Source organism: Nanorana parkeri, unplaced genomic scaffold (genome assembly GCF_000935625.1).
Source record: "Nanorana parkeri isolate BGI_ZX_2015 unplaced genomic scaffold, ASM93562v1 scaffold219, whole genome shotgun sequence".
NCBI lineage: Eukaryota > Metazoa > Chordata > Amphibia > Anura > Dicroglossidae > Nanorana > Nanorana parkeri.
This window is the reverse complement of record NW_017306487.1, coordinates 266,995-294,473: the sequence shown is the minus strand read 5'-3', so window position 1 is coordinate 294,473 and position 27,479 is coordinate 266,995. Positions and strand designations below refer to the sequence as shown.

General features: G+C 40.7%; 1 protein-coding gene across 1 annotated transcript; it reads right to left on the bottom strand.

Annotated features, from left to right (window-relative positions):
• Window positions 1-27,479, bottom strand: ACPP (acid phosphatase, prostate). Its single transcript, XM_018555948.1, has 11 exons — window positions 27,332-27,479; window positions 20,418-20,513; window positions 18,214-18,300; window positions 16,980-17,129; window positions 12,020-12,118; window positions 10,719-10,826; window positions 9,802-9,934; window positions 7,690-7,772; window positions 4,573-4,679; window positions 2,477-2,643; window positions 1-130 (listed from the first exon to the last, which is right to left on the bottom strand). Exons 1-11 carry the CDS (start codon window positions 27,458-27,460, stop codon window positions 12-14), a joined length of 1,278 nt encoding a protein of 425 aa, XP_018411450.1. The 5' UTR covers window positions 27,461-27,479; the 3' UTR covers window positions 1-11.

The window sequence follows — 27,479 nt, the reverse complement described above, 5'->3', positions numbered from 1 at the left end:
CAGTCATTTCATCACACTGCCTCATAACTGGCTCCCAGCAATCGTTTCCTACAGAAAATTAACATGACTGCAAGAACAAATAATGTGAGACCCAGGACAATCACAGCAATGGTCAATCCGAAAACCTTGTCTGAAAGGAGAAAAAAAATAAATTACATTAAATACTATAAAAAAGTTTACCATCAGTCAATAAAGAAAATATGTATGGCAGCAAAATATTGCAGTTAACTCATATCTCTGCACTCAATTTCCCCAATTCTGAGAAAGCTATTAGCTGCAATCTCAGAATTTTTGGCTTATAGTACTACCTTCTGGTGAATCTGAGATCACACATTAATTTCTTTGCTTCAGATCTGACTGACTTTACTCTATAAAAGGGTTACTCACAAAAGGGTGAAGAGTTTGGAGAAGTGAACAATCTAGGCCAAAATAGCTGATCACGAAAAAATCAGTTATGTTGTTCTAGATTGTTAACTTTTCCAAACTCTTCACCCTTTTGTGAATAACCCTGTTAAAAGCACCTTGGCTCCATTCACATCTATGTGATGGAACATCACAGGTGAGCTGCAGGTTGAGTTGCGGTAGGGCAGCCCATTCACTAGAATGGGCTGCCTACCGCATCTGAATTGCACTAAAAGAAGTACATGAGTCTGTTTTTAAATTGCATCACACCACAATGTATGGTAATAACTTACCATGCGTTGTGGAGTGATGCAATGCACATGCGATAGTTAGGCGTGTTGGGATGCCATTAAATACTGGCACCACAGTGCACCTAACAGTGTAACATATGATCTTGTGTGACGTGGGAACGCACGTGCTCTGGGACTGCAGAGATGAGAACAGAGCCTTTTACTCCTAGAGTAAGTAGAGGAGTCCCACTCTTGTTTACAAAGATGCCATGGAAAGCCAGACCAATATAGGGATCCGTACAACTTGAAGGAATATCTAATTTATAGACTGCTTGGGGCCAACTGTAAATCCTCCAGCAGTTTATACAGTTCAAACAATATTATTAACTTTTTTGTTTAACACTGTTGTACTCTTACCAAAGACTGATGCTGAGTATACACTATTATTCCTAATCCTTGCTATCACTAGCTGGTATTTTGTCAAATAATGTCGTTCATCTCAACATTACAACATTATTTTTGTTAACAAGACTAATATTAGAGTAGATCATATAAGATATTATTGTGGAAAGGCCGACTGCTTTAACCTACGTTTATAAACAGTAGAAATATCTTTTTCTCCCTCTGTCTCTTTAGGTAAACAATAACTGCTATGACCACAGTCACCTTTCTCTGCACATCAAGGGTCATTTGCTATCCAGCAGTTATCGCTGATCATTACTTTAAAAGTAATGTTGCACAACCCTGGAGAATTCTAAGCATGTGAAGAAAAAAAATGCATCAGCAGAGTTTAGCTTCACATATTTGAAATGATCAGCAGATCCACTCTTACACGCAGCTAAAGAAGAAGCCTCACCCTTTACTGTAACAGTCAGGTAGTTTTGGGATGAATGTCTACCACTTTCTGAGCCTCACTATTCACCTTTTACGTAATAAGTGACCTGCCATTGGTATGTCAGTTGTCCACATCTCTGGATCTAATGATCATTTTGACATGTGGTTTTGTGAAGGTAAACCCTTCTTACTCAATTGTTTTCACCATATGCTCAGTTTGAATTGCCCAAGATCCAGCTTGTGTAAAAGAGCTTTGTTGTGCTGCATTTAAGTTTCATTTAAAGCATGCATTCAACTCAAGTCACAGATTTAAATTCATTGTAACTGTGTCCTGTAGATGCCCATTCTGAGGTTGCATTTCCCCTACTCTGCGTTTCTTTGGGCACAGCTGGTCCTGTTCATATCCATTCCTTCTGCTTACTGTTGTCTAACTCCTGGCACATAACTAAACAAACAATACACATGCTGTATGTTTACGGTTTTACTTTCCAACAGAATTGTAATTCTGCCCAGCCATAGTGTGCTTGCGACACTCAGTTGCCAGGTTAATGACACACTTATTTCCTGGTTAAGCAATGCAGTTTTCTATGTGACCTCTCCACCTCCTCATCTGGTCACAGTACAGTTAATCAGCATAATCACTTCTGTCCGATGAACTGACCCAGGAAAGAAGTAATATTAAAGTGACAGTAAACTCAAGAGTTAAATCCTATAAATGCATTCAGTACCTTGACTGTTAACAAAAATGTATCTTATTTGTGTATCACTCGGTGTTGGCTACTTCACAACACAAACAGGGACCATAGAGAACAAAAGTAGCCACCCTCCAGAAGGAAGGACAGTGTCAGTATGAATTCAGAGATGATTTGAGGATCTACAGCCGAGTGATACACAAATAAGCTACATTTTTGTTAACAGTCAAGATACTTGAATGCATTTTTAAGGTTTAACTCCACTTTAAGGATGGTAACAAGCGACACCTGGTTATTCAAATATGATAGTAATTATACCTGAGTTTTTATCCTCAAATCCACATTCCTTTCTCCAATCTTTTGCAATAATTGATGATGTTAAGTCAGTAAACTTCTCCAAAGGACAAGACTGGGAACATCCTGGTAAAGTAATCTTGTATGGCTCCACTGAAGAGTCATTCCTATAGTACATTTCAATGGTATAGCTCCTAACATTTGGAAATAATAAATAATGATTACAATAAAAAAATCTTTGATCATGTCATGCAAAACTACTTATTTATATACTGTATAATTTATGACACAAAGTTCAACAGATAGTAAATATGTGATGGTTCAAGATATACACAGTACAGAATAATAGGGTTGAAGCAAAACCAGAGGTTAGGAAGTTTAATTCCCTATTGCAACCAGTAATATGCCAGATGACATTGAAGTACAGGAAATAAATGAGGGAAATTATTTGGTTGGATGCTATTAGCAGCAAGGATGTTGTGAGTTATAAGGCTATTGCAAAGGTACAGCATGTGGGGCTTTTGCAAAATCAGGCCCCAACCCAATGTTGGGCCTGCGTCAATGGGCTTTGAGCTTGTGTTGATGACATCAGTTTAAAGGAGAACTATGAGATGAGTGATTTCCACTCACCTCATAGATCTAGCTATGCTTCTGATATACTTCAGAATTCATTGACAGGTACATGTGACCTTCTTTTGACCTGCATTTGACCTGCTTCAAGCAGGTATTTCCAACTTTAGCCATAGCCGTACAAGCAATATATCAGTCTTTGTTTTCACATGTAGGCTCAGTTTGCCAACTGTTGTATCTCCTGGACATGAAATGAAGAGAAATCCTTCAAAGAGGACACAAACTGCAAAATAAAAACCAGGGATTCCAACCATTCCCTGCTCTACTAAAAGCTAAACATAAAAGTCTTTATTAAAAATACACTTTAGTGGAAGCTGAGCTGCCTGAGAGAATTACTTAAACCACTTTAGTTCTTCTGCAGTGAAAGTTGAGGATTAATTGCTCCACAGCGCCTGCAGCCACAGAGGTCAGCAAGGACTTGTGTTAAAGCTTTTTTACTCCTTCCTAAGAATATGTAAATACTTAAATGTTAACAGCCTATTAACCAATGACTACCAAATCCCAATCTATCTCTTATTTTCAAAATAAAATTCTTAGCAGGTCATATAGATGCGCTGATCCGCCCTTCTTTGGTCAGATCATGAGATGAACCAGTGTCTTTGAGGCAGCACACAACAGCCCCAAATAAGCAATTTTGTTTAAGGAAAGTGATCCGGGTTGTTAGAAAACCTTGCTGGATTATTGATTCCCTGGTGCTGGAACTATTTGCATCCAGCCTCCTCATTTGCCATAAACCAGAACTAGTGCTTGGGAGGGGGGGGGGATGGCCCAGAACAAATTCACAGTTGGATTAAGCAACAGGTCTGACCAGTCACTAATGTGCGTGCCTAGTGGTGTATGTCCAGGGCTGCAAGAGGCCCTCTTCAGCCATTTCAGTGCCTGCCATCATTTGTAATACCATAGTAGATTAGGGCAAAACTGTCTCTTGGCCCACATTTAAAAGCAGGATGACTTAGGAAACTTGTATGTGCATTTGATGTATAGACTGCACGGCTTGTAGTAATAGCTAATAAATAGTTATTACACAATGAATAACTAGTGAATATAAGACATTCGGGAATGTACTAGCATGAACATCTGTGTGCTATAGGCTGGGCCGGATTAACATAGGGGCTACTGGAGCATCAGCTCCAGGCTCGCGAGTGGAAATAGGCCCGACCGACCTGGATCGCCTTGGTATGCCTGATGGCAATCTGGGCCGGCAGGGTTGAACACAATTAGGCAGAGGCACCGGCGGCTCTCTAATCAGGCATATTAAGTGGCCGCCTAATTAGAGAACCGCCTCTGCTGCTTACCAACCAACAGAGCCAGGCCCATGATGTTCTTAATCCGGCCCTGGCTATAGGAACCATTTTATACGTACATTATGGAAATCTACTCACTCATTACTGAATTTTTTATCTAAAAAATTACAAACTAAAGGGGAACATAAAAGAAGAAAACTGTAATCATACAATAATCTTACAATAATCTATTGTTTAGTTACTTACTCATTGCCAACCTCGTAAATCTCAAACAAATGACAAGAGGCATAAGGAGGTAACTTTCCATTGGAGACATTTAGAGCAGATTGCAGAGCAGCTACAGTCATATCATGCTGCAAGATATAAATATACCATACAATCTGTTACAATTTAGGTTTAGCCTATACTGATTGTGACAAAGTAATGAATTTCCGCATAATCATGAATATGGAAATAAGCAACTAGAACAGGGCTATTGAGAAGAAGTAACTTTATGTTACCATTTTTTTCTTAACTGATTAAAGTGTAACTCCATACAATACCCTCCCTGATCACCCATCACAAATTACACATAGACCTGTCGCCACAGGTCTTCGATATATAGCCTATGGAGTATGAAATTCCCATCGGAATGAATAGAGATTGTGGTGCCCATGCTCAGAAGGACCTTACAGTGAAGATTTTGAAGCAGAGACAGTGCAGTTCAGACCTCACAAGACGACTCAAAGGAGGTGGGACAGGTAAGTGTGTGACTTCTCAAATATGATCAGGGAGGGTATAACAGCTCAGAACATTAAAACACAGTGACAGGGGCTCCAACCCTTCTAACCCTCTATTTAACCCACCTTGCTGGCGGGCCCTGCCCCTCACTTTAACCTCAGGTGTCTGGACCATTTTGGTTATTTTCACTTTATCATGTTTCATAATTTTTTACTTACTGCTTTGAAAACTTGTAAAATACACCCCAAACCATAAATTTTCTGAAAGCGCAGGCGCCCGTAGAATAACAAGTAGGTGCTGCTGATTTAGTACATCCCACAATAGTTGGGGATATGTCCAATAAAATCATTATTAGCGCACACAAACACAACAAAACTTTTAATAAATCTTACAGGAAAAACTGCATTGATATAATAAATAACACATATTTGTACATTGTAAACTTTGCAAAACTGTAAATAAGCAATTGTAAAAAACTGGATATTGGTTTCACACTTATGGTTTTGTGGGAATGCCTGATGCACAGTGCTGTGTGAGCTGCTTTGGTGTTGCGTTGTGGGAAAATGATGCAAGCATACATTACATTCTCGTTTAGTTGAATGAAGGTCATTTAAGAAATGTAAAAAAAACCCCCCAAAAACACTGCACTGTGATGTGTTGTAACAACGTACCACAGCATGCATAACGCACACCAGCATGTGTTGACAGCGACACACGTTACTTACATTACCTCCATTAATGTAATGTACTGTACATGTATGTATATATTATACATGTATGTAATCCGTGTGTGTATGTGTGTGAAATAACAAGTGACCCCTGATGTTTCACATTTGAGACAGAAAGAGATCAGGGTCACTTCCTCAATCCTCTTATCTTCTGCTTTGTGTTCATTAAAGGAGAACTATGAGGTGAGTGATTTTCACTCATCCTCATAGTTCTAACCGACCTGTGACAATGAAACTGTCACAGGTTGGCTCAGTAGATCGGGAAGTGAGCGAACACATAGCTGCACTCGCTCACTTCTCGATCCTGCAGATCAAAACAAAAAGGACAGGAGCGCAATACTCTTGTGAGGCTTGAAAAAGAGGTTAACCCTCGAAACGCGTAGCCACTGGAGACACCCGACAGTCTTAGACTCTGTGACCAACATTGACACACGGCGCACGGCGTTCTCTAGCCGGATACAGCTCCTCCCCCTTTTTTTCTCCGTTCCTGACCGACGCGGCTCGGCCTGGCCAGCCGAGAACGTGGGGGGGCCATACGGACACGCACCCCCAACAGATCAGCCTCTCACACTGCGGCGTCTCAGTATAGCGCGAGCCTTTGGGTGACGGGAGGACGCTAGTTTGTGTCCTCCCGTTACCCTTAGGAGAACTATGGGGAAAAGCCCTAACACCATACTTCTCCTTTAAGAAACCGAAGAGATCATAATCATGTCATTTTTTATGAATGGATGCAAATGATAGCTTGTCAGCTGTTGATCGCAGTTCTGTTCCAACGTAACCCTTATATCTATGACAGTAAAGGAGCTAAATCAAAATATAAGGTTTTGCCTTTAAAGAAGAACTCCAGGTAATTTTTTTTATGATCCCCAGCTATAGTATTTAAAGTGATATTAACCCTTTGATTTTTTTTTCTGTGGGGTTTTTTTAAGAAGAGGAGGTCCACATTTACATTATCTGATTATTATTGATGTCTTTCCTCCTCCTCCTCTAGCTGCTGCACCATGCCTATTTGAGGGTTGTTGCTTTTAGCTAGCCGGCTGCTGATGAGACACCAATGCACATTCCCAGCTGGGACCTGCGCCTAGGTGTATGTTTCCATAGACACACGCAGTGCCCGGCAAGCCACACCATGCTCCCTCCACTGCTCTCCTCCCCACAATTAAACTGATGTCAACAGGAGCCAGTTGTTCCACAGCCCTCAGTGCCCGCCTTCACAACCCAAAAGATCTTCCTGACCTGGTGGTGGTGACAGGGGACCATAAGTAAGTGTTTGGGGGACAGCAGAGCATGGAAAGTTCCAGTCAGCAGGTGATCCATGCATGAATCCGCTGCTGAGAAGCATGGAACAGATTGTGACATCCATGTCCACCCAGTTTTTTACACCATCTCACGATGGCAGAGAAAACCTAACTTACTGAACTCATGTTAAGTCTATGGGGATTCAAATGTAAGTGGACATGTATCCATTTACATCAGATTACTCCTTATCTGAAAGGCCCGCCAAAACAGAACTCTCTTCTGTTTTGTCTTCCCGAACTGGATGGAGCCAGGGGGAATGGGAAGTAAATTAACACATGTCTGTTTAGCTCCGGGTGCACATAGAGTAACATTGGGCTTTTGATCGGATCCGACTGAAAACTGACAGGCAAACCTGATCGGAAGGGGCCTTTTGCAGAGAATGCATTAAGGTAATTAATGCCTCGCTTTTAGCACCACTGTATCCATGTATTTCAATGCATTAGCTTCTGGCCATGGCACGCCAATGTACAGAAATAATGGGGTGAATTTAGATTCTCTACAATTAATGTCCAAACCCAAGTCAGAGGTCTATTTCTGTCATGTTGAATTTTTTTTTTTACATGAGAAAATCCTTTAAACACAAGGAAGAAATAAGCTATGAAAGCAAAATACATACTGCGGAATACATTATCATCTTTTGTTTGCTGGATGGTGCAAGAGCTTGTGTAATATTTTCAATAATGGCTTTCACAAGAACACCTGAAAACAGGATAAAATAAAATTAACTGCAATAAGTCAACGGACACTGGGTGTGCAAATTTCAATCTCCTCTACTACATTAAAGCAGAATCTCAGGCAAACATTTTATCATTAAAAAAAATTATGTGCTGTGTAAAAATTATGCCAGGTCCACCCGACACGTATTTGCATTGCACGCATTTGTGAGGACGGGGGGACTTTAAACATAAAATTTTTTTGGGCAATTTGAAATTTATTTTATTTAACTTTATTTTTGTAAACTTTTTTTACTTAAAGGAGAACTATGAGGTGAGTGAAAATCACTCATCCTCATAGTTCGAGCTTGTATATTACTCTTACTAGGCCTTGAATGACTGTATCCTTCAATAGATTACATAGGACAAGTTCTACACTGCTCTTGGCACTTCACATATTCCGATATCCGTCATTTGCATATAATTGTCCTAAACTAACGCTAATACATAAATAACTATATACAAAAGCTGCTGGGGAAAACCTTTACTGCGGAGGTATGGCAGCTACCATTGTTGACCTTCCCTTCTGAAAGAGCTAATTTCCCAACAGCCATGCTGACCCAGTGGCTTCAGCAATTTTGTATCAAAGGACTGATACAAAGTATACAGACTAAGGAGCCTATTTATAGCGGAGAGTGCATACCGCTGTCCACTATACTCCATAGTATTACTGCACACATTTCAGTCATAGTCATACAATACAGGCCGTGGTGTGGATTCTGTTGTATGTCACAGAGTTCTTTCTGCTTAAGTACATTCACACCAGCAGCCGCACTCAACCGCACATGTGTGTCCCTGGACAGTGCTAATGCTCTTGATCAAGCCCCATAAATAAAGTTTGTTACAACTTTATTGAAATGTCACAAGTGTCATTTCTATGGGCTCACCGGGGTGTGATGTGGTTCTACCACATCTCACTGCGGTGTGCTTAAAAAAAAGTACTGCATGCCGTACTTTTTTTCTTTCACAAAAGTTTTATTGAAGAAAGATAAAAATATAGGAAACAATAAACAATACACAAGAAACCATTCAGGTTGAAAAAAACTTTACAGTAGAGAATGTTCAGAACGTTATAGTGAGCAGTCTAACTAAACATATCAAGAACCATGGGAAACAAAAGCATATATAATAGGGCTGGGACCCAAAGGAACATGAACTGTCTGAGGTGTACACGCAATTGGCACCTATAATCACCATGCCATAGGCAGTCTAGACATGCTGTACTTTTTTAAAGCACACACCACCGTAAACGTGGTGGTGCAAACCGACCCCATCCATGACCAGACAAATTGTCTGGTCTTACATTCGGGCTGCGCTGGTAAAAATGGCCAGCACAGCTGGAATGCAGTTGGTGTGGACCGACCCTGAAAACAGCAAAAACATATTTGGAGGAGAGGCTGGTTACGTCACTTTTATAGGTCACATGACTGTGCTCTCCTGGATTTTTTTAAAACTGTAATTGCTCTCCAATTCCTTCAAAAGAACAATTTAATTCACACCAATTTGTGGAACTCTTTATCTTAAGTTCAATCATTTTTATTTGATTGTTCAGTTAAAGTATAACATTGGTATTAGGAAAATATGAACAATGGTAAAGTACAGCACAGAAACAAACTTGTTACACATATCGGGATACACAATACAAGGAACAAAATAACGAAGGGGTACCACCACTGAGCAGTGAAAATCCAATGGATCGGAAGAGAGGAGCGGGGTACCAGGGATTCATCAGTGGGCTAAATCTGTTGCTAAAACGAGGAATTTTAAATCAAAGGTATAGCCGCACTGCTGGCATATTGATGCTTTATGAATGCACCCTGAGTTCGGACTTGACTGAATTTTGTGGTTTGCTTGTCCACTGTCAGTGTTTTAGCCACAGACATCCAGGGGACTAGCAGACTGTCAGCCTCCATATTTCTTAGTACAGGTTTCCATTAACAAAAAAAACAACAAAACAGGTTTCACTGTTGACTAAAAAGTCATTGGCTTTTTATAAAAGTAGCAGATTCATTTACCTCCAGTGAGTTTCGTTTTTTCCTGTTGTTTGTATAGGCCAAAGTAAGCGGCTATGGATAATTCTTGCAGACCAAGGAGTTTTTCTATGACAGTGGTTGTCGCCCAGTCAGGCAAAGTGTAATTGTGAATTTTCTGAAATAAATGTTTTAAGACTTTTTTTTAGGAAAAAGGACAATTAAGAAGGCAGCCAAACATTTACAGGGTTATTCACAAAAGCTTGGAGAAGGCAGGAGAAGTGAACAATCTAGAACAACATAGCTGAACTGGAAAGTGAACTAAATTGGAGAATTTGTCTAAATCAGCTATTTTGTCCTAGATTGTTCACTTCTCCTGACTTCTCTAAACCCTTCACCCCTTAGTGAATAACACTGTTATTAGTATAAGGAAGTGTAACTATAGACATAGCAGTTCATACAACTCTATACGCTGCCCAGTGGCACAGAAGGGCCAAGCACACAGACATTAAATGTTTATGTTTTTCTTCCTCAGTTATTATTTGTGCAGGCTGTAACAGCATTGAGGCTAGGTCCACACCTAGGCGATTGAGCCCTTGAGCTGTTTTTGCGCGTTTTTTTGCCGCGCTTTAGTTTTGAAAACCGGTTTTCAATGCATAGAGCTCTCTATGGGACCACAACCATGTGACAACCGCCCGAAAATAGCTCCTGCATCTTTTTGCACGACAGGCGATTTCGGCCGCGCAACGCAACGCAAAGGTGTGAACAAGCCCCATTGACTTTGATTGGGAATCTGTGTTTTGCACGATAAATCACCTAGGTGTGAACCTAGCCTAAAAACTGATCTGCAGGCGGATAAAAAAGTTATGTGTGAAATGTTATCATGACTAATAGCTAACAGGTGCTCTTTATAGTTCTTACCTTCATGACTTTTTCAGTGCGTGTGTACTTGTATCACTTACCTCACAAAACAGAGCATCATAGATTGTCCACCACATATAGGGTCCTTTCGATCCAATTAATTGGTCAAATGAGTAGCCAGTATGATTTGGTAAAGTTTTCAGAAAGTCCTGTATTCAAAATAATAGTAATACATGTATATTTAATAATTATGTCTATCATACAGCTCATCTAATCCATATTTTATGGTATAGCTGACCAAATAAATTTAAAGAAGAACTCTCATAACTAGTACAAAAAAATAGAATACTGGTTCATAAATGCATGTTTATTTTCAAGCAAGCTCAGCTGGATCTAACCCCACAATCCAGCTTCACTGGTTGATAGATGCAAGTAACTGGGTTGCAAAGTGTCTTTGGTTGCTAGGACATAGGTGACCAGGCTACATTGTGTCCTTGGTTATAGTGGAGGTGACCGACCCATCCGCACAATGGAAACACATGACACTGTGCAGCCTGGCCACCAGTGACCTAGCAATCAATGATGCTGTGTGACGTGTGTCATGCAATTACACACAGAACCTGACCGTCCTGGGATTGGGTCTTTGCACGGGCGTGCACGCCTTACGGACGTGAACGCCTGTGTGAACGAGCCCTATATGTTTTAAACTATGTTTTATCTTTGTTAAACATAACATATATGCAGTCATGCAGACACTGTGCAATCATTGTTTTACATATAAATATTAAACATATTCCCACAGCACTGTGGATTAGCTAAGGAGGCAGCACAGCAGAGCAGCTTGCTTTATGGCACAGTTTTTTTTCTGTTTAAAACTGAGCCGTTTGATAAGGGGTGAGGCACTGGGATAAGTGACTGTTAATAAATCATTGAACTGGGTAGACAAAAGAAACAAACAATCTGTAGGGTTTTTGCAGGTTGTAGATGAGATTTCCCAAAAAGGCACTGGTGATGTAGCGATCCCAGGTTGCATCTGTGAGACCAGGATTACATCACCAGTGCCTTACTCAACCAGGAAGTGGTAAAACAGTCAAAGCAAAAATGTTAGTGTAACTAATGAATATAAGATAATTTCATTTAAGCAAGCAGAGCTGCTGATTTTTAGTGAAAGGGGTTAAAAATGCACTTTACACTTGTAGATAAACACAACATTGTTAGCTAGGCATACATTTTTTAAACGCATAATTTTTATCCTTGTCTGTGTTCACTCGACATATTGCATCATGGAAGAGACTATTGTCATTGTTATTTAAAGGAAAAACAAACTCAAATGAAAATTACTACTATTTTAGTAAAGCAGTCACATAATGTTGAATGTTTTACTAAGAAAAGATAACCTTACCACATAAGGCTTTTTAAGTTCATTAAATATTTCTGATGTGCTAGTTTCATTTACAAGTTCTGCAAAGCGGGGACAGTTCTCCTTGGCTATGAGAAGCATCTGAAATCAACATAATAAAATCAGACTCTACAGAATTCAAATTCAAATTCATTTTATATAGCTGTCCTCTTAATATTCATATAAATAAATAAAATTGTGAGCAAAGACACCACAATCTGCAACAAAAATAAGTAAAATAATAACATTATATAAAATATTTAGAGATTGTTAGCAAATGTATTAAGCAGTATGTATACATCCATGCCCTCCCCTGATAAAACTGACAACGTTGTCTAGAAAACCCAAGCGACCAAGTCCTTCTTATCACCCTCTCAAGCTAGACAGTGAATAATACTTACAGAGACTGTTCGAAATGAATCAGCAATAAATACTGTATATATTGTGGCATTGTGAGGCAATACCACGGTGTTAGGTGGCCTCAAAGTCACCCAGGGTTCTCAGCCAGAGGGGCTGAGTGGCTCCAGGAAGACAGTACGTGTACCAGGAGAGAACTGCCTTTTCAGTTCTTTCCAGGTTTTCTGGATCATAGTTGGGATCCTGGAGCCAGGAGATTTCTTAGAGCTCTGGGTGGGATGAAATCTCCATTCCTGGGTCCATGCTTTGGTAGTGACCAGCACCTGATTGTGCACCTGTGTACATCCCTCATGAAGAGTGTGCTGGGATGTGTTCAGGGCCCCACCTGTGAGTCAGGAGAGCTCCACCCTGGAGTCAGTGTGGAGGCCAGTGCAGCAGGGAGCTGCGGGTTTGTGAACCATATTGAGAGGATTGGCATGTTATTGCCGTTGTCTGGAGGAACCAGACAGTGGCCCTAAAGATTGAGACCGGAGCAGCAGTGCGGCAAGAGAGACAGATGTCGGTGAGCCCTTATCTGTTATATGCTACAGCAAGCTATTTATGTTGGATTTCGTGTTATCTACCGTTTTGAAAGCAAATAAACTGCATCTGACTTGCACCTCCGGTCTACAGTGGAGTGTCCTTGTTACAATATATACTGTAAATAATAAGAAACGGTAAAGGTGCAGGGTAAAGCTGAAAGACTTTATCGAAGTGCAATAATGTCATTTTTCCTATGAATTTGAAAATGATATCCAAAAATACCAAGAAAGCCAGTGCTCCACCTTAAATTTTGAAAGCTTTCACAGGTGTTTACTTTTCCAAGAAGTCACAAACGACAGAAGTCACACAAATTGGCACCTTAACTGGTGTGTGGGAGTTCGAGCCTGTCGCTCAAATGAGAAGGCTTTCCTGGCAGGCTGTCAGTTGAGCAGGCTTTCCTGGCACGCTGAATTATTATGCCATAAATAAGAGAAGGCTGCGGCTGCCTGGTCAAGACTGGCCCTGATTTGGGTTGGGCTGGCCCACGACTTGGGTCTGGTCGGGTCGGCCCGTTGTGACTCACGTTGGCTCGGCCCCGATTCAGCTCAAGTTGGGCAGGCCACGACTCGGCCGCGATTCGGGTCGGCACGGCCGGGCCTATTTGCAGGGGCGAGTCTGGAGCGGGAGCTCCACCCGCCCCATGGTAATCCGGCCCTGCACTGCAACACCAAACATTAACCATTTGTGCACTGTGGAGCACTGCGTTGAGAAAAAAAAAACGGTGGAGGTACAGTAATCACTGACAATTTGTTTGAGGGCACACAGGTCCTCCTTGCCAAAGAAGACTTCAACAAAGAGGACCTACATGCCTTTGAAATGGGAACCTGTGATTTCCTATTGCAGTTAAACAGCTATATCTTACATGGAGTGCTCTCCTTCCTTCATGCTGGAAGAAAGCACCAACACTGGACTTACACCTTGTAAGTTTGGAGGTGAGAGCTTTATGTGCAGGATGGATACATTTTTGGTTTGTTCATTTTGAGGTGTACTGCTAACCCCTTCTTAAAAAGGGGCTTCCATAAAGTAAAACTAAAGGCAAAAAGTTTTTTTTATTTGATCAGCGTGGTGAGGGCACAGAAGCCCTGTGAGGTTTTTTTTGCCTGTTTTTCCCCCCAATTAGGGAGATTTACTTACTAATTGTACTGATCACCAGTGTCACTAGGAATTAAAGTGGGCGTAAATACAACATTTTGAGTTGCCAGCAGAACAGGAATAGAAGGGACATCTTCCAATGGGGACTCTCCTGTGACAGCTAAGATGGGATTTTGATCGCATTGGAAAGATATCCTCTCACTTCCTGTTAAATCTACAGGACAGGAAATTAAAGGAAAATCTCTCCAATGAGACATAGATGTCAGAAAAAACTGACAGCAGTTTTAACCCTCCCAAGGAAAAAAAGAACTTCTGACTTTAAGTATACTTTAACGCAGCATACCTCAATGGACATCCAAATAGTCCCATGTGTTAACACAAAGCACACTGCGATTGGGCTCTGAAAGTTTATGGTAAGTGGCATTTTAAAATTTTTATACCTATGTATATGTAGATTTGTAGATATTGTATATTTTATGTTGCATTTAATAATGCCCTGATGTTGTTTGTTGAATGTTTGAATGAAACAAGGTGCTTTCTGCAAAATTCCTGCCAATAAATGTCAAGTAGGCAAGTCTTTGGCTGCAGTGTTGGCTCAAGGTGTAGGTTTCTCCCTCTTGGAAACATATCTGCTTTGACTACTTACACTTTTCACCCTGTTTTTATTTAAAGAAACCTGACACATTAATTGTTCTGTATTAAAAGCGATGAAAAGTTGATTTTAAGGTCATCATAACCCTACCTTCCAATGACAAGGTTCTTTTTACATGTGCTTTGTGTTTTTATTATAATGGAGAACTCATCTTTTCAAGTAATAGAGAGCCATTTCCAACATGGTGTTAAGGAGCCAGCGGCTCACTAACTGGTATGCTATATTTGAAAAGAATTTTAAAAATGCGCTGTATAAAATTGCAATGTTATTCTACATTATTGTTCCATTTCAGCCTGTTGCTAGCTATGATAACCAAACATGTACAATTCCGTTTTTTCACATTCAAAGCAAATAGACAAAGCTTGAGGTCAAATTAGAGGCATTCCAAGCAAAGCTATTGCACTAGAAATGTCATCTAGGGATGATACAAATAAAAACTGCTGCATGTATAAAAAGGGGAAAGAAGTAGGCGGTTGCAGTGTTACGTTAATATTGGAACTAAGTATATGATAATAGTAGGCAATCCCTTCCTTTTTCCATGTGGCCTATCTCAAAATCTCATGAATTAAGGCAGGTATATATAGTTAGGTTTAGTAAAATCTTTGCAATGAGTAAAGTTCACTTGGAAGTGATTGTTTTTTTCCCACTATTCATTTCAAAAGAACCACATTGATTATTTCACATTTGACTACGTAAAGTGGACAGGCAATTATTTATTGCTATCATGTCCCAAGAGCAGGTATGCGGAGAGAATGACAGTCTTAAAGCTGCCCACAGACTTTATTTGGTCGCCAGATAGGCAACCACAGAGCTGCAGAATGCTGAAGATTAACCGTGTATGCTCAGCTTTGGCAATCATACAAGTTTATGTTAATGGAGATGGGTGGGGGATGGCTGTCAAAACTGGCCTATAGAACTGTAGCCATGAGGATGGTTTTTCAACCTGATCTCTTGTTCCCCCCAAGTAGTTGTCAGCTCGTTTTGTCAGTCATTAAGCTGTTGCCCCACTTGGTTAAAAATGAGAAACTGTCATCTATGTCAATATTAACCCCTTCGTGACGGGAGACGTACACTGTACGTCCAGCCACAAAGGGACCAAATGACTTTTTACCACAGAGTCACTTTTACAAAGTAGGTCACCTGCAAAGCAAGTGGAAATACACTTACCTTTCCAACGACCTGTGTATTAAAAAAGCCGTTGAATCTCCGTTCCCAGCTTCTGAAAGTATTTAACTGTCAGATGAGTTGAATACTTGCTCCTGCCCACCTGCTGCTGTGGTTCCTGTAGTGATGTACAAGCCAGCAGGAGGAACCACAGCGGCTAATGGGAGAGCAAGTATTTTACACACCTGGAAGTGTAGAGTAATTGCAGCAGCTGGAGAGTGTAGACTACTTGCAGCAGCAGAATAACAGTGACTTTTAAATGCAAGGACCACCAAAAAGAGAGAAGTATATTTATGCTTCTTTTACAGGTGACCAATTGGGTAAAAACTGACCCTGTGTTCTTACTGTGGTAGGTGGACTTGGTTGTCTTGTCACTTTTAAATCCAGCTTATAGGACTTGAGCAGGGAGAGGCTAACCATTTGCGTATATTTGTACACAAAACTCAAATCTTTTATTTGCTCACAGGGCTCTCCTTACAGTACATTAGTAAATTCTGCTGTCCTTTCCTTTTAAAAATTAAAAAAAATACCTTAATTGGCTGTTCAAAATGTACCAGGTGCGCTCCCGCAGCTCCTCTGGATTTCTGCTATTTCCAGCTTCCTTCTTGTCCGACATTCATGACATACATGTCCCAGAAGGCACAGCGCTCAGTGTTCTCACTGCACATGTGCCAATTCACATACCATTCCTCCCCCTTCCCTCCTCCTTACTCTATCTCCGCTGCTTTTAAACTTGTACACCGCTGCTTGCTGATGGGAGGGATTCGAGGGAGGAAAGAGGAGGAGTCAGCAGAGGAGTTGTGGTGTCATTGTAGTTCTCTACAGGAGCGAGCACAGAGGGTGGCTACTTTTCACCTCCCATAGGGACCATGGAGAAGAAAAGTAGCCACCCTTTGGCAGGAAGTGACATGGATAAAGAGATCGTTTTTTGAAGCTTTTAAAGGCAAATACTGAAAACCAGAGTAAGCTTATTATTAAATTACTATATTATAGATCTTATTTGTATAATGTAATTTTGGGGTTTAGTGGCTTTAATACTCTGCAAAAGGCTCAGTAGTAACAGCAGTAAAATAAATGTAGCAAAAACTGAATTGGTTTATATAAATGATTACTTACATCATTTGACTGAGACATTGTGTGAACGGGTATTGGTTGCCATTTAATGTTAGGGTTCCAGACTTGCCTACCGGTGGGTGGGAACAAACCAACAAGATTAGCCTGGGCACTCATTAATGTACGATCCACATCTGTGCTTCTTACAAAAACCTATGGAACAAGTATTTTAATTATCATTATTATATATCTTTATAGCACAAACATATTCTGCAGAGCTATATACACTATACAAAACCTTGAAATCCGCCAAATGAGCTAACAGTTTTATGTCTCTACCACAGTCATACTGACACACACACACACACACACACACACACACACACACTAGGGTCAGCTATGAGTAGAAGCCATTAAAAGGAAAAACTTCAGACAAAACCAAAATATATTAACAAATAAAGTGCTCTCCATTTTTAATATGCACTGAAGTTTATGATACACATCAGATTTCAAACCATTATATCCTAAGGATGTGCATGGTCTTAGCAAGTTCAGAACAACATTTATCTACTGCTATGCGAAGAAGAACAGTTTTACACCACAAAAGTGGGACCCATATGATAAAATGATGAGCTGGGTGGCAGGGATGTCACAGCAGAATCAGGTGTCTAAAGTGAATATAAAAAGTCTAAAGTTGACACAGTCAGTGTGTAAGGGAAACATAGGTGTGTTAAATAGTGATAATGCTTTCAGCCACTTCATGCTAGCATAATAACCCTTCGAAAGCAACAGTATAACACTATAACATTCAATCAGCAGTATAAAACGACACAAGACATGTCAACCTGAGAGAATATGCTGTTGGTTGAAAAGAGTGCCGGTGCTTTACAGATAGTGGTCATTAAGCAGCAGCACATGTACCCCCATTTTGAAGCATAAGACCACCCCCCCACCCCAAAAGTGTACATCCTTCAACACACAGACTTCTATTGCAGAGAAGGAGAAGGGAGTGTCTGACCAGATTGGCTACATTTCTGAGAGCAATGGGTCTTTTCTAGGACCTGTTGGACTGCAGTCATTTTGACACGCTATGAAACTGCTGTTAAAGGAAAATTTAAGCTAAATATTAAAAATGAGGTTGTTTTTACAAATGACAATGCAGTTGCATATCTATTCCTGTGAATTCTCTTTTTACAAAAGCTATCTTCTACATATCTATATCTGTGACTTCAATTGGGCTTTAACCTTTGTTAACTGTAAAGAAAGACATAGGCTAGGACATACTGTAAGTACTTACTTCATTTTTGTTGTATGTTTCATTTAGAAGTCCAGAATATCTCTTTCTCAGGTATTTCCCCAGTTCAAAATGTTGATCCATTCCAAGCTGTTGAGATATATGAGAATTTTTCATAACACATTTTTTTATTTTTTATTTTCATCACCTGCTTTTTAAATCTGTTGACTTAATGCTATCACTTGGACATGGCCACACTTTGACATTTTAATACTATCCATAATTCCCAACTTGTAGTGGTCTAAAATATACAGGTGAAACTCGAATAATTAGAATATCATGCAAAAGTAATTGCAGTACGGTAAGTTCTGCAAAAGGGGCACAAACCAAGTACTGAGTACATATGCATGCTTGTACTTTTCAGAGTTCCGATACTATATAAATCCTGTAAAATAATAATAATCTCCGAAGGGCTTCTGGGCATGCTGAAAATCACTGTAGTAGTCTGCGCTACATACAGTGATAGAGACTTTCCCTCTGCACGCTCAGCACAAGTAGTCACTCACTCGCCACCAATGCCAATCGGAGAACACCTTGTATTTTTTTCATTGATGAATACAAGGTGTTCTCACATTGAATGAGTTGAAGATTGCCACATCATCCGCCACTCCTCTCCACACTGTCCAATCAGATATCTCCTTTTACTCACTGAAGATGCAGTTCTCTGAATATCATGGCCATCAGACCAGCGACCAGTTTCCAGCATAAATTAAGCTGACATTTCTACAGTAACCAGCAGCACTATGGGCATAGGATACTAAACATTCAAGGTAACTGATTACACATGTGCTGCTCCCAAAACCAATTTTTTCTTGATGTTCCATTTAATCTCTGTTTTAGAGTATAGTGGTCAGGATATATATGGCAAAGGAAATCAAAAGACATGCCCAATTGCTTTGCTTCCAATTTTCCTTCTTCTAGATCATTTGTTTTCATGATTATTTTTGTTTATTAAGATTATTATGACCACCTGACATTTGTAGGTAAATTAGCTATAATTAGCTATAATTTCGCGGTGAAGTTGCTAGAGGGCCAGACCATTATAAATAGGGAAGCAGGTTGTTTACCAAGACAGTAGAAGTGATTTTTTTCTGAAGATATGGGTAAACAACGCGATTTAACAGCCTTTGAACTTGGGATGATTGTTGGCGCTCAAGCCATGGAGCGAGTATCAGCAAAACAGCAGAATGTGTTAAATGTTCAAGAGCAGCTGTTGCTAAAGTGTTTAAAGACTGGACTGCCAGCTGAAAATCTGGGTCTGAACGTGCGAATTGTGGCCGTCAGCGACTAGTCAATGTTAGGGCAGAACGGAGAGTGGCAAGACTGGTACAAGACAACAGAAGGGCAACAGAGCAGTGTCAGATTCCTCGCATCACCTTTCAACATCTCGTGGAGTCACGAGGCGGCCCAATGAAGTCACCTCGTGGAGTAATCTCGTGGCCCAACGAAGTACTGATGGTATGGTCATAATAATCTGGCCACTCATTGTACATTACTAAGGATATGGTAGAGATGTGTTCTTTGCTTACATACAATACACTAAAAGTCGTGACTCTTCTATAGGTGTGAAAGCTGAGGGGTATACAGCTGACAAATTGATGACTAGAGTGACCATCTACAACCATTAGATTACATGCTAATTCTGGGCAGATTAGGGTAACAGGTATGTTACCTTCACATAACTAGTGCACACACGCAAGGTTATTCACAAAAGGGTGAAGAGTTTGGAGAAGGCAGGAGAAGTGAATAATCTAGGCCAACATAGCTGAATCATAAAGTCGGCTGAATTGGAGAATTTTTGCAAATCGGCTATTTTGGTCTAGATTTTTCACTTCTCCTGCCTTCTCCAAATTCTTCATCCTTTTGTGAATAACCCTGACGGAGTTCCAGAAAGGTGTTTCCAATTAAGTGCACATATAAAGGTTCCCTTAAAGAAATGCAGTTATGCTGGTCATGCTTTTTACATTGCCGAATGAACAGATCAAGTAATATGTATTTGCATGTTTATTTAAATTGCAGGTATGACGTTAGGGTTTCTTGATTTATTTGGTTGTTATTGCAGTCAAAAGCTGCTTAAAAGTGGTTAATATTGTTAGAAAATTGCCAAGTGTATAAACAACTCCAATATATAATATACTGTAGATTAGTGTAAGCGTTTATTAAATGGCATATAAAATAAATGACAACATAACCTGTTTGGATCATACCTGTGTAAGTTGTCCAAACCCATCAGGCCAAGAATCTTCCTTATACTTGTCATTAGGATAAGTTTGAATTGGACTTCTGTCTCCATGGCGGAACACCTAGCAAAGAGAATAAGCAAAAACTCATAGCACTAACATGGAAAGACTTAATCCATTATCTAACCAAACCATTATGGTTTTGTGTGACTTCAATTACTTTGGATTTATAAACTCAATTTATAAACAAGTAGACATTGAGTACAGGGTGCTGTAAGGATTGCGGCACGTCCGTGTCTTCCACGCTGGAACGCAGCCACAAACCAGGAAGTCCTGAAGGAGCCGATGCGTTCCAGCCTGGGACGCATCGGCCCGATGACGTCACTGGCACCTCCTCGTTCCTTCCGCCTTAAAACGCCGGCAGACAGTCAGCTCAGTGTTCCACTATAGCTACTGTGGAGTGAGCACCTGCTGACTCTGCCGGCCATACGAACCCTGGGACCCCTAACCTGGAGAGAGAGAGACAAACTGAAAGCGGATCAGGACACTGCAGCTTCCCCCTGCTCTGGGAAAAACAGAGAACCCTACAAAACAGCAAGTATCTGTATCATCTATTACTGGAGTCGGCTCCATCTGCTGGTTACTTCTATATTACATCTACTTGTCAGCACTCTACCATAGGAGAACTGTGAACTGCAATTACTTAATATATATGTGTACGGGAACCTTGCCTATTTACTGATTCACTTCATACTGCATGTATGCTCAAAGTATAATCCTGATCTAACTCCTGCTAGGTATAGAAGACTGTTCAGATATTGAACCTCAGAAATCAATTGCCTTGAATGACCTCTCTTCTTTCATAAGAAAGTTTAAATCTTCTTTTCCTTTGACCCTGCGTATGCTGGAATATACGTACTGGTTTCTAACCTACCCTCTTTTCTTCACGGTAAATGATGGTAGGACTCCTAACTCTCAAATGACAGAGAGAGAGACGCCAGGAGTCCGACACTGAATACCGTTTATACTAAACTACCTGCTTCTTTAATTGTTCCGCAGCTGAGATTCTCCCCTGTCTGGCCAGGCCCTCACAGGTGCTTTCATGCTACATGATATGCAAACCATTTTGGCATCTTTAATAATAAAGCACGGCACTACCACTGAAGTTTTGGACTGACCCTGCAGGTCTTATCCCTCTGTTGCCTTGTTTGGCTGATGCATTCAGCTGCATGCATGGGTAATCATGCTATTTAGATCTGCATTCTCAGTACAGCAGTAAACCAGCTATCTGAAATCATGGTCTACCAGTCTTTCATTTACTATCTGCTGACTTAAAGGAGAACTATGAGGTGAGTGCTTTTCACTGATCGGAATGGACAACGCCTTTGTGAAATGGGCTTTAGTGTTTGTCCTCCTGATCAGTTCTGACTACCTCTTGTAGTTCCACCACATCCTCAGTGTTCTCTCACTCTAAAACCACAGGCACTAGATATGGCTTTACAGCACATAAAACACTACTGGGACCCTTAAAGGAGAACTATGAGGTGAGTGCTTTTCACTCACCTCATAGTTCTAGCCGACCTGTGACAATGAGACTGTCACAGGTCGGCTCAGTAGATCGGTAGGTGAGCGAAAACATACCGGCGTTCGCTCACCTCTCGATCCTGTCACGGCTCTCTGCCATGACAGGGGAGGGGCTGGATTCCGCTCTCCCCGCTCCGATCCGCCAGCGCTGACTGGCGGAACGGACGGGGGAGGGGGCGGGTACAGCTGGCTCTGCCTCTAGATAGACAGAGCCAGCTGTCAGTCACGCAGCTGGGCGGATCCCGGCGTCTCAGTATACCGCGAGCAGCAGCTCACGGTATACTGCGGCGTCTCAGTATACCGCGAGCTACAGCTTGCGGTATACTGAGCCTAGGGTGACGGGAGTTTGTGTCCTCCCGTTACCCTAAGGAGAACTATGGGGAAAAGCCTTAACCCGAGTTCTCCTTTAAAGGTGTAAAAATTAGCAGACAAGTAAGGTCAGGACCTCTAGCTAAAATTGAAACTTTATCTGTTATTTTTGTCAATCATATGAAAATGTAACAGCCATAATTAGTCCCATATCAATTAGGACACTGAGGGTACCACATTTTGCATGAGAAATATTCGCCATCTATATCTCAGCTTATTAACAATACAAAGCTAAATGCAAAGCAAGGTTATTCTTTTGTAATCAGGTAAAAATTAGACATCCAGAAATATATTGAGGGTGAATGTACACATATCTGGACAAAGACCCGATATTAATTTGATAGTGAAAGTTTCTCTCACCGACATAATGCAACAGGTGGCTGGACCCCCAGACTGAATGACTACACATTTCGACCCTGATCTAGTCTTTTACCGGTTATGGGCAAGAAAGTTCAAAAACCTTATATGGCAAGTGAAGCAATATCTTCCAGATGCAGAAATTTTATTAACTCCTAGGTGACTTGAATGTGCTGAAGCAATAAAAAAAAAGTAGGGGAACACCCCAGCTGATTGGCCGGGAAGCCAGCTCCATGCTCCCTTCATGGGTTATTTACACCACAGTGAAGATAACACTGCTACTTTCACAAGGTGATATCTGGTTTTGCAAGGGCATTTGGTGCACAAAAAGTAGATTTATATCTTTGTGGCTATTGAGTAATATATTTAAATACAAATATCCGCTGAACCAGCTGCTTGAAGTGAATACATACTGGTGGGAAATTATTCCTTTTGTAAAATCTTCTCCACAGTCCTCCAATAGAGGGAAACTGGTAAAACAAATCTGTGTGCAACAATAAGCTCAGTCTGATGTTTCCAATTGTTTTGTATATTTGCTATTTGATTCTTTTGTGATTATAAATGACCTCACCTACCAACTTGAAACTAATCTAACCGGTTTGTTTTATGACAGGATTGTTGATCTAGAATCTCATATGACAAGCAAGCAGACAAAATTCAGTGCAATACAATTTAACAGATTAAAATGATTATGTAACTATTTGTTTTGGAGTCAATGCGTTATAAAGGAAAATAATTTCAAACGCAGCAATAGATTTATACAAAACAAAAAAATGACAATAACTTATACAGTATTGTCAACACTATACCATGTGATTTTGCTAAGACATAAAACAGTAAAAACAGCAATGTCAGCAGCAACACCAACATTTAGGCCTCATTCATTCGGACGTTACAGCTATACATTATGCACGTCCGTGCAGAAGCCTGCACCTAGGAGGGGCAGGTGCTACATGTAGCCACATCCTGTCATAGAGATGTACAGGTGGCTGCACACCGATCCAAACTTGCACATACAAACAGGTACGGATGTATGCTTCTTGAACGAATACAGTCAGCATCCAAGAGAGTGCATCCTTACCTGTACAGATGTGCAAGTTCAAATCAGGCGCAGCCTCTCATAGAGATGTACAGGCGGGTACACGCAGCACCTGTTCCCCCCGGGTGCAGGCTTCTGCAAGTATGTGCACACTGTACAGCTGTGCACGTCTGTATGAATGAGACCTAAATATTGTACATGTGTACAAAAACAAACATTATAATTGTGAAGAAATAGTTACATTGATGGTTCACACCATAAGCAGTAACTGGTGCTTTTCAGCAACTGAACAATGCCAGTCACTGATATGGCAAATAGAAAACCAGCTGTTGTATTGCGTCGCACTCCAGGTGACCGCAGTACAACATGCTGCTGTGTGGAGACTGGAATGGAATGTACACTTTTCACACTCCAAATAAAGTAAAAGTCAGCAGACCTGTCTCACCACACTAGCCTACACACTTAAACTGAGCATTTCTGCATGAGGGCTAGTGTGAAAGCCCTAAATGATCTATTAGTAGTGCCCACCTGACTTCAAGGGGAAGGGGGAACTGACATTTCACCTGTGATCACTGTATGAATACAGTATATGGGATGTGAAAGCAACAATGTACACCAATAATTCTTTATTCCATGAATGGTAAAAACAGGGAGGGAGGGTTAGGGCTGCAGACATCTCAAAAAACACAGAACTCTAGACTCACAGACTACTTTCCAGCTCCACAGCGTAGAGGGGCTTTAAACTGAAAATGCAGTGACACTGCATAAGAGAACCATAGCTGCTCAGCAGACATGTTTGAGATCTCCCCTGGGTGAGACACCCGACTTCTTTCTGAGGTCCAAGCCCATCCTGGGTTCTCTGGCACCCCCAGCAGACAAAGTTCCCAACTGGGTACACACCTGACCACCTGCACGCTACAGGCCTGGTCGGACAGCTCACACATAATGCACCTCCCCCACACAGCGGGCCAGAGGAGAAAGAGACCCTCACATGATCAAACCCAGATATTTACTTTATGTCCTCTCCCAGCATGCACCACTGGTAATTAAACTCCTAGTGAATGGCTGGAGAGACATAGATATTTATATTGCCCCATTATCGAATGCTCTACTCTGTGGCAAGGTTTCACCCAGCAGCAGGCAGATGCAATCAATAACAGATCACTTACAAAAAGCCAAATGAGTACAGACTATGTAATCAGCTAGACTGGATACAGTCCTAGCAAACTAGATTTAAACAGCCACCCCACTTAGGGCAAGGTGGCTACATACTTATAATGTCAGGGCAAAGCCAAGAACAACTGCTTCATAGGTCGGAATATACTATCATTAGCCAGGTATTTAGTAACCAGAGAATGTTTTGCAGGTGAATGTGTGTCAATTTGCACTATGTGTCTGCAGCAATTGACCAGCAAACACATGGTCAATGTCCTGCGAATATGCTGATCTGGTGGATACTCATTGAAATCGGGGTTTACCATGTCAAAATGGATAAAAGGAAAGTAGCATGCACATATGGCCAAACTGTGTTTATAAAGTGGGCAAATACATTGTTTAATGCGCAGCTACTGTGAATTAGTTTAACAGTAGTAGCAATGCACAAATATCATTCATTTTACAAAGGTTTGTTATGGATCAAGTGTAAGATTATCTACAAAGCAACCTAGACAGAAGCCTAGGATGTCCCAAGGGCCCAGCTAAAACTCCTGTTCCTGAAATAAACTCAGGGGTACAGTGAAATTGGTTCCAACTGTCCACCTGCCTATCTCTTCACATAAATCCAGACCTCCTAACTGTCCCTGGAACCACATCCGTCTGTCCCTCTTTCCTACTCAGTTGTCCCTCTTCTTGGTTGGCTGTTCAGATATCTATGAACAAGTTCTATTTACCTACCAAAAGTGTTATTCTGCACTAAACCCTTAATGATCTTGTTTGCCATTTCTAAAAGCCAGTAGAAAGGAGAAGTAATGGTCATATCAATTCCTAATGGTTCACATAATTGGGGATGTGGCAGGAGTGTGTGCCAAAATACATTGTGCTGGAAGATGTCCCCTTTTCTCATCTGAAAAGCTTGTGAGGTAGCTAAATGATTAGAAGTTTATGTAACGCTAGTATTTTTTTTAGTCATACGAGAGTGAGCTTGGAGCGGTGGCTACTTTACATCACACACAGGGACCATAGAGAACAAAAGTGTCAGCATGAATTCAGAGATGATTTGAGGATCTACAGCCGAGTAATGCACAAATAAGATACATTTTTAGGGTACTTGAATGCATTTTTAAGGTTTAACTCCTGTGTTTATTGTCACTTTAAAAGTGTAGGTTTAAACTTTTAAATACTAATAGGTACAAAAACAGGTGATGGTTGGTGCCTAGCATTATCTTATGCAGGAGGAGAACAGCAAATCCCACATGTTTATTCATAAGATAAACATGACATTCCGAGATGATCACAGTTCCTTGCAATGATGACTAGCTTACATTTATGTTTATATCATTATTCGCCAGTCAACTTCCATTCTTCTGTAACCAACATTTTCTAAAAATTGCTACAGTTTCTGTCATTTGATGTAATGTTAATCCAACCCCAGGCAAAAGAGCTAAATACACCCAAAAGTAAAACTTAACTAATACAGTATGTGAATGTTTTGTCGGTTTTTGTTCTGTTTTGTGAACGTCATTCACTTGCTTTTTATATGCAGGCGTGCAGTCCCAGGAACTCAAGCATTGAGATCTCTCCAATAGAGTTCGTATAAGAAAATGTCAAGTGGTTTAATGGTCCAGCAATTACCAAAACTGGAAATATTACTTTAGGGTGGAGTGATCGTTGGAGAAAAAAGCTGTCAGATTTGTTATCAATTGATTTCACTGGTAATTACACATGCATTCATTGCAGGAATACTCGGACCGTCTAACCGGTCTATAGGCATGTTAATGACACCCCCTCTGGCTGTAGCACTATTGTGGGAATCATTAGCTTTCTATGCAAGCATCTAGCATGGTTTCTGATTACATCACAGGAAAACAAAGCAATCAGGAAAGCAGGAAATAGAGAGAAGCAGACCCTCAGGGACTTGTGCAACATCTGAAATGACCAAAATAGAAAACTGCTATTATATACAATGCATATACAGCTTTCTCTCTCTGTCTCTGCCTCTCTCTCTCTCTCTCTCTCTCTCTCTCTCTCTCTCATAAATACTTATTTTACTCACTGAACTGCAACTCAATTTATAACATTTGTATCATGATGGTTGATATTCTGTCTCTATCATGTAACATACACCTATGATAAAAATGATAGATCTTTAATTTCTTTGTAAGTGGTCAAACTTACAAAATCTGCAGGGGATCAAATCATTATATAACACATCTTACAATACAAGAAAGCTAGAACCCTGAAAGATTGACAATAGATAAAGCAGTTATAAACAGTCTTTTTGGAAACTTGAGCAAGTTTTTAGACTAGAGCTAAGCTACGCAGTATGCTGTACAGAAAATACAACTATGTGCATGAAGCCAGTGCCAGCCAGTGCTCACTTTCAAGTACCATACAATGGAACAGGAAACATCTGTAATACAATCAGATAACTCACCATGATCACAAGTTTGAGTTTCTTCTCCACAGCAGGCTGTCCAAGTAAAGGGAAGCATACGTTTAGCAAAACAAAACAACTTAACAAAAAGGATGGTGACCATCTTGCAGCCATAGCCGTAGAAGGCATAGTTATCAGTCTGGTAGAG

Excerpts from the sequence above, each read along its gene's own strand:
- ACPP (XM_018555948.1), bottom strand. The coding sequence starts at position 27,460 with ATGCCTTCTACGGCTATGGCTGCAAGATGGTCACCATCCTTTTTGTTA. Across the intron at positions 17,130-18,213 it reads AAACATACAACAAAAATGAA|GTTTTTGTAAGAAGCACAGA; the intron begins GTAAGTACTTAC and ends CTTGTTCCATAG. Across the intron at positions 2,644-4,572 it reads ATTTACGAGGTTGGCAATGA|CTATACCATTGAAATGTACT; the intron begins GTAAGTAACTAA and ends AAATGTTAGGAG.